This window comes from Lygodium microphyllum, chromosome 12 (assembly GCF_053477565.2).
Source record: "Lygodium microphyllum isolate KBCC chromosome 12, Lygodium_microphyllum_v1.1.10, whole genome shotgun sequence".
NCBI lineage: Eukaryota > Viridiplantae > Streptophyta > Polypodiopsida > Schizaeales > Lygodiaceae > Lygodium > Lygodium microphyllum.
This window is the reverse complement of record NC_141146.1, coordinates 125,945,890-125,956,922: the sequence shown is the minus strand read 5'-3', so window position 1 is coordinate 125,956,922 and position 11,033 is coordinate 125,945,890. Positions and strand designations below refer to the sequence as shown.

Below are 11,033 nucleotides of genomic sequence, written 5' to 3'. Positions count from 1 at the left end.
AACTCACGAGTTTTAGGACACCCTTATTATGTTCTTTCTTCAATGGCTTTGAGTTCATTGGAGTAAGGTATTCAGATTTGCCAAGTTGGCCCATAGAAAGAGCTCTACATGGAGTTCCATTTGTTGCAATTTTTCTTGCTCTAGCACATCACATGCATATAGGAGCTTAGGGTGGGGTGGATGAAAATCCTTATGATTTTTAGCTTGATGTGGAGAGGCCACATGGTAAATTTCTAGTAGTTCACCTTTTTCCTAAGCTTATTTAGAATCCAACTTGTCCTTGCATATTCCCTTGAATCCATTCCAATAGGAAAGGCTAAGTACCCCTCCTAACACTTTTATCCCCAAGCTAAGTTAGATAATGTGTCTTCAACTACATTGATTAAGTGGGATTTACCATAGTTTACTCTCAATTGAGCTACTTTTTTGAATGCTTCTAACATTTGTATCGCTTCATCAATGTTCTCTTTGCTAGCTTTCAATGCCATTCCTAGGTCATTGGCCATGAAGCCTTGATCTACCAACCACTTCCTTCTCTATCTAATTCCCTCTAGGTGGCCTTCCAATGCCATTTTGTCCATGAGACAAAATAAAGGATGTGTGGCTACTATGAGTAGAAGGGGGCTTAGAAGACATCCTTGTCTCGCATCTCTTTGCAAGAATATATACATGTAAATTCTTTGTAGATGGCTCGATGAATTAAATGACATCATTCTATCATTTAACTACAAAAAACTTTTGATGGCTATGGTCAAGCATAATTCCCAAGCTTTGAGCTCCTCTCCATGAAGCTTTGTTGTAGATGTGGATGAATCATCTTCTTCTTGCACCATATCAAAGTCCCCTCCAAGTTGATCCCTTGAAATTGGTTGGTTGCTCAAACTTTGCCACAACCCTTTTCTTATTTCAGAGTCATTAAGCCCCTAGATATTGATAATGTCAATCATATCCTCTTTCCATGCAAAGCTAATGATTGGCAATTTGCCATCTTGTTGTTTATGTTTCAATTGAGGGTCCCTACAAGTTTTCACTAAAGCAGTACATCCTAATCATTCACCACCTATTACCCTACTCATGAAGCAAGTATAATCTTCACAAAGGAGGTGTTTGTCACTTAATGAAATCATCTTGTGATCTTGAATGTGAAATAGCCTCCTTAGGAAACCCAAAAACAAGCATCTCTTGGCTTCCCAATCCATCCCTTTAACATTATACATGGCAAGTTTAAGATTTTCGAGCACCCCCATTTTGTGAATTGTAGCGGTCCCCTATTTCTTCATACCCTTCATTACGAGCAATGAACCAATCTAGGCTTAGCATATGCCATTTGGACCTTTGTGTTGATGCTTGGGGATTCTTGGTCCAAATGTTGGGTGAATGCATTGGATCTTCCTTGATTGCCTTTGTATTCCAATAATTTTTAATTTGAGGTGGTTTGATGCACATATTTAGTTTTGTTGTAGAGCTTTTCCCATTTTGACACTTAACTCTTTGTGCCAACTTTCCTCTTATTCTTAATCATTGTTTCCACTATCCTATTTCACCCCCAACTATTTATTAGTTTTAACACTTTTTGCTAGAGATTTTGGCCACTTGTTTATTTTGTTCCTCACCTTCATTTTTGTTGTAGTGTCCCCATGACCATAGTTGTAGTAAGTACATGCAAGCCTGCTCTAAACTAGTTGAAGTTTGAGCTTGCCCAAATAAGGTATTTCCAACATACTTGGGCTTTTCTTCCCTAGTGTCATACAACGTGCATATTCTATTTCTAAAAGGGCTTGCAAGAGGATGGATATACACTATTGTAATTTTCAAAAGCATCATTCTAGAGATTAGTTGGCAAATCTAAAATCTCCACCCACATTGGACAATTTATTTTGATGCAATCTCAATCTATTTCTATCAAGTCTTAACACCGATTAGCTCTAGCTCCTAGAAATAGATTCCCTATGCTAGGACTTTCTTCGATGTTGGGTCTTGCTAAGGACGTACTCAAAAAAGCCTTTGATGCTATAATATATCTAGTCCACCATTCCTTCACCCTTAAAAGTTAAGAATGTTTTTCAACCAAGTGGTAGCTTCCATGGTTTATGAGGTTTGCCTGTGAAATTTCCAATACAACTTTGCTTTTGAATTGGATGTTGGCACATACTTTTTTTGAGTTGAGGATGATCTTCTTAGTGGTCCCTTTGAGTATTTCTTCCATGCCCTTTTGTAGAGTACCGGCTAGGATCTCAAAGACAGCTTGTGGCTGTGATATAGAATTTGATATCCTCAGAATTGGTAGGTTCTCCTTCTATTTTCTGGTCCTATGCAACCTCTTAATTGACATTGCCACTAGCAACTTCATAGTCTTCTCTACGAAAATCCTGGTTAATTGGTTAACTCCACCCTTTGCCAAACCCCTTTAACACCTCTAAAGAGGATGAGTTCAGCATTCCACGCTCAAAAGTGTTTTTCGTGGACACCACTGTCCTTGACTCCCCCCTTAGGCCTTAAGACGGAAGCGAACTTCGAACTTCGAAGGCCCAAGCCCCAACTCAAGGGAAAGCTGCCTTAGCTACCCGAGTCAAGATCAAACCCCGTTCCCACCTAATCTCTGCTTGACTCCTCCACGTTGAGGGTGAGGAGCAGGGATCGTTCGTGCAGCGGCCAGCCTCGTTCCTCTCGTCAAGGGGAAAGGCGGATGATCACGATTCACCCGACCCGATTTTCTCTTAAGCACCGACGCTCGTGCGAACGAGGCACCGACCGCCGGCGCGCACACAGAGAGAGAAAGAGACACGATGATCTGAGAGAGAGGGGGGCACACGGAGTGTGTGTGTGCCCGTGTCCGTATCGCTCTCTACCAGCCTCTAATTGACAGCTCGATGAGCTCGTAGCCGCGTCGACCTGGGTTATGGTCACAGGCACATCAGGTTCACTGCCCGATGAACAAATATTGTATTTACCTTTGTACTAACTGCACATAATTAATCCCCAGCTATCGCCCATGATCATCCGCAACAGTACAGTACACTCGGGAATCTCCAAAACCCTGCAAAGCGAAACCGCAAACCCCTTTTACGACTCTTCTGCTCGCTCCTCCCTTCTTCGTCGTCATTCCGATTATCAGACGCACCTTCCTTGGCTCAGTAAGCCTTTCGGGCGCACTGTGTCTGATCATTCACCGAGCTCCAAATCATCATCAGCCGCAGCCGCCTCTGGAACAGTTATCAGCTGGTAGATGCCAGTGTCTTAGACGGGGGGATTTAGCTAGTATCCTTTGCATGACCAACTCGGTCCCTTTTTAGACCTGATACGGGTGTAGTACTCATGGCCGCGCCTCCCACAGAAGTCTCAAGGTCTCGAAGTGTTGGTTTGATTATTCGAGTTCAAGATCACTTGCTTGCTGTTCTCCGATTGTCTGAATGTGGCTGAGTTACGGGATTGCTAATGTTGCAGGACGTTGCTGCTTAGTGCTTTGCTGTGGTTCTTACTGACCGTAGATCGTAATATCGGCCATTCGACTGCGTCAACGTCTTATTCGGCTGAAACGCATGTTACTGATGATGGCCATGCAGCTGTTGTTGATCGGACTATGTACACGGGCGATTCAATAGGTATGGTATAAAAGTGCTTAGGCTATCGGTCTTGTGTAAGGAGTAGTTCTGATCTGCTATTGATGGCGGCTGCACACAGTGTTGAAAGCAGAGGAGCCGTGCCTGGGGTCCTGTTTCTTCTACGCTTTGTACTCCAATCGGGCACTTCAAAGCTGCGATATGAGCGGGGGAGTTCTGCTCCAAGCGGGCGACGAGGGTTCATACAAGGTCAGTAGTAAGTAAGCTATTTAGAGAGCTTACGGATAGCAGAGTTTACTCCTCTCTCTGCTTCTCTGATCACTTCTTGCAATGTAAATGTAGTAGGGTTGAAACTGACACATCTGGTTTTTTTGTTATGATGCACAGTGGCGGGCTCGAAGGGCGGGCTTGCATTATTTTGCATGGAAGGCTGGGCGGAGGGAAGACAAGTGCCGAAAGGCCAGGGTGATAGTGTTGGGTATGCCGGTCTTGGATGACGACGATGACGATGAGTGTGACGGTAGGACACTGACGTGTACGTTGGGAAGGAGGTTAGCGTCGCAGTCGGGAGCAGAGGGCAGAAGGACAGCGGCGGAGAGAGCTCCAGCGGCGGCGCCGGGACTAGTCAGCCCGCCAAATCATCAGAACCATCATCATCGCCATCATCGGTCGCACAAGACGGCGCGCGGATCTCCGGCGTCAGGGCCAGCTTACAATGACTCGCGGTCGCCGCCACCTTTGACGCCTCCGTCGCTGCGCGTGCCACCACTCTCCAGTATGGTTCCGTCTCCGTCAGCGGGTGCCGTTGTCCCGGCGTCACGGCCAGCTGCGAGCGACACGTGGCCGCCGCCACGGTCGGCACCTCTGTCGCCGTGGGCCCCGCCGCTCATCAATGTAGTTCCGTCTCCATCAGCGACCGCCGAGTCCCCGGCTTCATCGCCAGCTGCCAGCGGCGCGTGGCCGCTGCCTCCGCTCTCGTCTCTGACGGCGCCGGCCCCATCGATCTCCAATGTTGTCCCGTCTCCGTCTCCTTTCGCCGCAGCTCCGGCCCCGCCGTTCGCCCCCGCTGCAGGAAGTCCGGCACCTACGCTGTACGTCCGTCTTGCGCCCCAGCTACCTCCACCTGCTGGTATAGCACCGGCACTTCCACAGCCACCTGCCGCTGTTCCATCTGCGACAGTTCCGCCGCGGGCTTCCCAGGGAAGCTTCGCGCCGACCCCTTTCACCACCTATCCACCGCCACCTGTGGGCAGCAGGCTTCCGCCCTTTGTGCCACCATTCCCGGCACCTTCTATTATAAATTCTCCGTCACCAGCCCCTGCCGTACTCTCGACCCCCCCCGCGCCCCCTCTTCCTAGCCCATCCCCGACCGCTGGCGTTCCGACCACATCCCTTCCTCCATTATACTATAACACCCCGGCCCGCTCCCCTGTCGAATCCCCCGTCGGTTACCCCACCCCGCAGTCTACCTCGCCTTCCTCCACAGACACCCTGCCGCCGTCGCCTGCTGCCGATCAAGGATCCAGCGAGGTAACCATGTTTCCCTAACTAATCCATTCGTTCTTAAGTTTTTCACAGGCGTGCTTTAACGATTCTGTTGCCCCTCTTTCCGATGCAATGCAGAACGCCGTTGGACGAGTTCTTGTCTCGCAAGTTCCCGCTGTGGCTGTAGCCGTTCTGTTGATTCTTTTACTACCTGAGCATCTCATGCGCGAGTAGTGAATAACCTGGATGTGGGCAGGCAGAGTTGGTCAGTGTAGGTAGAGCGGAATTTTCGATACGGAACCTTCAACATCTTATTTTGTATGTACCCCTTCGTTGTAAAATGAACTATGGAGACTTCAAACAAGTTTTAGATTTCACATGTAATATGAAATGTGAAGACTGGCTTTGTAGGTCTTTTAATTTTTGATTTTTAAACCATTCCTAGATCACTTCAAATCGTTTTTTACTTTTCCTAAATCGTGAGTAGTTTTGTTTGTGATGTGAGATAGACACCCACGGCTTTGAAAAGCATGTATTGATTTTCGTATGCAATTCATGAACAGGTGGGTGGACAGTTATTTTGAGAGCAACGATTTGTAAATTTGTTCTATAAAGGATGGACTTGTGGGAATTTTTGGGTGGGCTTGTTACATTCCTTGGGTTTGCAATTGGTAAATCATCTACCCATCAATATAAGGTTGGGTGGCCAATCATTCTATGGTATTTTTGAATGACCAATCACCACAAAAGTTTTTCAATGCTTCAGCCATAGCTTAAAGTGGTTAAGAATTGATAAAAAATGATTGACATATGTTCAACTAGGTATGCTATCCATTGGGTGGTCAATAATATGAAACAATTCACCATATTAGTTGGCAATGTTGGTTAGACTTGCAAAGCTCATAAGGCTTTGCCTTGTTTACTTTGCACTTTTTGAGTAAATGCAAGTAGGAACTTTTCATAGTGTGCATTGTGCACAATGATGGATGCCTTGCGCATCCAATCTATTTTTTACATCTATCTTGAATCTTTGTGTTTGATTAGGCTCCATCTTGTTTGCTTTGCTTTTATTGAGTAAACTTAAGTGGGTACTTTCATTACAAAATATAGGTTTTATATTGATGTTAAAAGCAACGAAAATGTAAATAAATAAATTTGTCTCCGTCGTAAAAAGCATTGTTATTAGCGACACTATCGAATAGTCGGTATTAGCATCGTTACCAGTGTCACTATTTGTGATGTTGATATCGATGCAAATAACAAAGCTGATAATGATACTTCGCAATGTTAATAACAATGTTAATTATGACGCGTGCAATAAATTCGCGTCGTTAATAGCGACGGTAACAATGAATTTCTTTTTTGATGGCAGGGTAGCTTGTTTGGTGGTAGAGCAGTAAGTTGCTTTGCCATACATAGTACTATGTGTTTTATTTGGGTCATACAAAATAGTTTTTGTATTGTGTATAATGCTCATGTAAATAAAAATAGCGTATTTAAATCATAACATTGATATATAAAAGAAATACATGATTGCATAATGAAAGTGATTGGTACAATCATGGTAAGATATTACTATTACATAGAAAGAGTTTATACAAAATACGTGACTAAAAAAGAACAGTTTGGGAGCTCCAGGGATTCAAGGGTGAGCTATACATCATTGTCGTTCGAAAGCTCGTCTCGTCGCAAAGGAACATCGAATGGACTCTGCAAAAAAAAGAAACCACACATCAGTCCACCATATAATAATGCATTCTAATAAAACATGGTAACTATGGACAAGAAAGATGAGTAACTCATAGGGTTGTCGCGTCCATACAATCGGTCGATCAATGCAGTGAGACCGAGTCTTTGTATATGGAGTCTCAAGGTAGGTCGGATCGCGATTTATAATGGAGTGTTGTGCATTTATACAATCGATCGATCAATGCAGTGAGATCGTGCCTCTATATATTAAGTCTCAAGGCAAGTCGGATCGCGATTTGTAATGGAGTGTTACAAAGGAAATAAAATATAATTGTTAAAAACATGATTGTCAATAAAACATAGCAACTATGGACAAGAAAGATGAGTAACTTATAGGGTTGTCGCGTTTATACAATCGGTCGATCAATGCAGTGAGACCGAGCCTTTGTATATGGAGTCTCAAGGTAGGTCGGATTGCGATTTATAATGGAGTGTTGTGCATTCATACAATCGGTTGATCAATGCAGTGAGATAGTGCCTCTGTATATTGAGTCTCAAGGCAAGTCGGATCGCGATTTGTAATGGAGTGTTACAAAGGAAATAAAATACTAATTGTTAAAAACATGATTGTCAGTACAAAGAATATTGCAAAAAAAAAAAGCAAGCAAAACAAAAGAAAAACTTACAAAGTCTTCCAGATGTCTTGTGGCCACCACTCCCAAGATGATGGACTACTTTAGCTTCTAGTCGTGCCCTCGTCGCCTCGCACTATTGTCTTCGTCTTGGAGAATCTGTAGTCTTCTCCCTCTATCGTTGTCAAGTCATCTGTGCTTAGCCACTCGGGCTTTACAGCCTCACTCTTGATACCTTGTGTGTGTTTAATCGTCTATGTGATATATATGCACGTATGCACTTCATCATGTAGCCCGTAGAAAACCTATTTGTTGTGGTTGGTACCGAAAACTCCTCATGCAAGGATGTTACTACGTAGTTCTTGCTCCCCTTCGGTATGTTTTTTCAATGATCAAAGACATTGTGTTGAGAAACTTGTTAGCACAACTTTTTCATGCGAGCCATCATCCTCCTTTTCTCATCATTCAAGATGATGGCTCTTAATCTATCTTTTGCAAGGTAGATATACCTCTATGGGGTATTCTTAAGATGGGTCCTCTCCCATCAACGACCACGCTCTTGGGCATATCCAAGAGACCCCTGTACATTTGGTGTATTGACCGGGATAGTATCTATTAGGGTAGCATCGGAGATGACGCAACTCTAGTACAACGATGAGATGGAGACATTGCGTTCGTGTCTCTATAGCAACACTTGAGTCACTCTTTGGAACCACCACGAGAGCGAGTAGTATCTGTATTCTGAGCCGACTGCAGACTCACTGCATCCGGATCTTTGCAACATCCCCCTGACCCTGAAGCACTCCCTCTGTTTGACCCAAGTCCGGAGCGTCGACGTTGTCTGCTTGAAACTGAAGCATTTGATTGCGTTGAAGTAAATTTAATAGAGCAGCTTGACAATATCTGAGACAGCTCATGGTTCACCATGTCTCTGAATCTCACCATCTGCTCTAGAGATATGCGCGTGAAGATATCTGCAACTCCTCATCGCTCATTCTTGGACTCATCCTGATGATCTAAGTATCCACAAAGGTCACTTGCACAGATAAAAAATGATGTTTAGTATAATCAATTTTAATCATACAAAGCACTAATATAAATCTTAAAAAAATCATCTTATTTAAAATGCATATCTTATGTATTCTTATAAGCAATTAGTCAACGAATTTTGTAAGTGGATGTTTCAAGTATGAAGTATCTTATGGTTCCATGTCAATCTTCTGATACAACTCCGCATAAATTGGAAGGTCGATAGATATGTTACCACAGAAGGATGAGTCCACCTTGTTCTCAAAGAAATTTTGAACTCCGGTATTTCCATCATTGTTACCCGATGCTGGCTCCTCTACATGCTCTAAGCTTTTGGTGGTTTTCACCCCTTCTAATATCGACCTCTCTATTTGCATATTGTCCTCATCTATGCTCGAAACATCACTTTGATCATATACTCGTACTTCGGGGAGCTAAAGATATAACATACCACTATCGAGATTGTCTAGGGTTTGGATAGAATACTTGTTCACAAACACGTATAAGAGAGATGTACCATGTACCATGTCATAATACAATTGTATTATGCAGTAATACAATTAACAAATAAATGAGTTCATGCACTTGTTCACAATGGACCGGCAACACAAAGGTGTCCTACAAATCCGTCTTTTTTTTTTCGGAATCTATTTCGAGAAATGCAGATGGACCTTGTCGAACTATTGCTCTAGCACTTTCAAGTACTACTTTAAATCACTTCACATCGAATAGTATCATGGAGAAGCTACGTCAATCGTAACAATACTTTGCAAGTTTTCAAAGTACTCCATCTCATCTGTAACCGTGTTTGGATCCGTTGCTCGTCATTGGCTCTCTTGCTCGAAACTTGCCATAATACCACAGTCTGTTGGGGAGTGCATTTTGTCAATACGCTCCACGCGAAAATGTCGTCTGCGCGACCACACTGCATTGTATATTTTGCACTGTACATTGAAACACTCAATTAGTTGTATATAAAATATAGATACGACAAATCTTAAACACGTCATCATCTTTGGACTACATCCCCTCGAGAATTTCCACTCAGTTGAGACCTCTGCCCCTTCGCGAGACGTTGCGGTTAAAGCTCCATGCAACCATCACGTTGACATAAACCATGATATCTTCTCCATGCCCTCGGGATTTTGAATTGGTCGATGGTGCGTACTATGTCAAAATTCAAATTGCCCTTCCTCTCGATCTTGCCTAGCTTGCTGGTACTTGGCGAGCCACGTCGCATAAAGGCATGGTGCAACATACAAAAGCGATTCACTTTTTCCTCCATTGCAACATCCATTTTTTTTTCTACCCTATTTTCAACTACCATATGTTCGGTCAGTCTATCATCGTCATTCAACAACCATAGCATACTGTTGACTGGATCCATTGTTAGTAGCCATTGTGAAATATGCACTAGCGTCTCAGACACCAATCTTTAGCCATGCTACCTTCTGGTCGAGCTCGTTGTCGCACAAAGCCTTTCAGGGTTTTCATGAAGCGCTCCAAGAAGAACATCCATCGTGTATGGACAAGTCCAGCAATCTTCACTTCATCTACAAGATACACAAGAAGGTGGATTTGTATCGTGAGCATGCTGGTAGGCAGGTATTTCTCAAAGAGACAGACCGTCTTCACTGGTCCCCGCCTCGCCGATTCAATAGAGGACGTCTTAATCTCCTTCTGTGAGATCCATTGCACTAAAGTCGACAACTTGTAAATGATCACGCGTATTTCTAGAGTAAGGTATCTTGCGATCGCGATCGGTAGTACAAACTGTCACAAATGAGAAAGCATTATGAACAATGATTACACTCCAAATAGCAAAATGGATAGGCCACTTACAATCCATTTGTAGTACAAAACTGACATATCTTATGTCAATCATGGGATTTTAGCCTTGATAATTGGTCGTCTATAGAAAACGCAGATATGAGAGAACGCATAATATCAATCGGAGTGCGGATAGACTTCACTATTTGCTTCACAATGCGCTCTTCTTTAGTGGATAAAACCCAATGAATGCGAGGTAGCTGCACGTGACCATCAGCACTCGACTGCGGTGGCCAAAGCGTCTCCATCTTGCCAACCTCCTTTAAATCCATTCGTGTCCTTATATGTTTCTCTTTCTTGTGATGTGGTCCCATAGCAAGCTGCCCACGTTCTTGAAAATATGCATGGGATTTAACAAGTGGTTGACATGTAAGTGGGTCCAATATGGCAACTCGTAGAAAACTGAGAACTGTTGCATTCCGTTTGGATGTGACTTCACGTGGACCATTTTCAGCTCGTACCAGCTTTGGGTATTCATACGTGTTGGAGGTTGTCCAAGAAAACCTTCCCTGAGTTTATGACCCTCTGGCAAGAAAGCAGCGTGTCCTTGATATATCATCTTCTTCATGGTTTGTGACCTTCGGCAGTCTAACAGTGGCCCGTACAATGGATATGCATGATAACGTGAGGTAACCATACCTGTCCCAACACCTCTATCCAGTGAGTACAAACTTGAACGAGCTATGATAGATATTACCAATGAGAATGGAAGCCTATTTACATGAGCACTCTCCGAATCCTAGAAAGTCATGCATCGTCCACATGAAAATGGCTCGAATATTGGCAGACCGTCGACCATCCGCTTGCT

General features: G+C 43.7%; 1 protein-coding gene across 2 annotated transcripts; it reads left to right on the top strand.

Moving 5' to 3' along the window:
- The first annotated feature begins 2,971 nt into the window (after window positions 1–2,971).
- LOC148028231 (uncharacterized) lies at window positions 2,972–5,924 on the top strand. Of its 2 annotated transcripts, XR_015692707.1 has the most exons (6): window positions 2,972–3,344; window positions 3,445–3,602; window positions 3,682–3,809; window positions 3,948–5,090; window positions 5,184–5,363; window positions 5,609–5,924. XR_015692707.1 is itself a non-coding variant. In XM_087690011.1 (5 exons), exons 1-5 carry the CDS (start codon window positions 3,316–3,318, stop codon window positions 5,277–5,279), a joined length of 1,554 nt encoding a protein of 517 aa, XP_087546137.1. In that variant the 5' UTR covers window positions 2,972–3,315; the 3' UTR covers window positions 5,280–5,513. The 2 variants fall into 2 exon arrangements, 1 of the variants encoding a protein (XP_087546137.1); XM_087690011.1 differs by lacking the exon at window positions 5,609–5,924 and having other exon boundaries at window positions 5,184–5,513.
- Window positions 5,925–11,033: the final 5,109 nt, after the last annotated feature.

What these genes read in the sequence shown, in the direction of transcription:
- LOC148028231 (XM_087690011.1), top strand. Translation starts at nt 3,316, where the DNA reads ATGGCCGCGCCTCCCACAGAAGTCTCAAG. An exon ending in CCTCCCACAGAAGTCTCAAG is followed by an intron (nt 3,345 to 3,444) that starts GTCTCGAAGTGT and finishes CTAATGTTGCAG; the next exon opens with GACGTTGCTGCTTAGTGCTT. An exon ending in GTACACGGGCGATTCAATAG is followed by an intron (nt 3,603 to 3,681) that starts GTATGGTATAAA and finishes GGCTGCACACAG; the next exon opens with TGTTGAAAGCAGAGGAGCCG.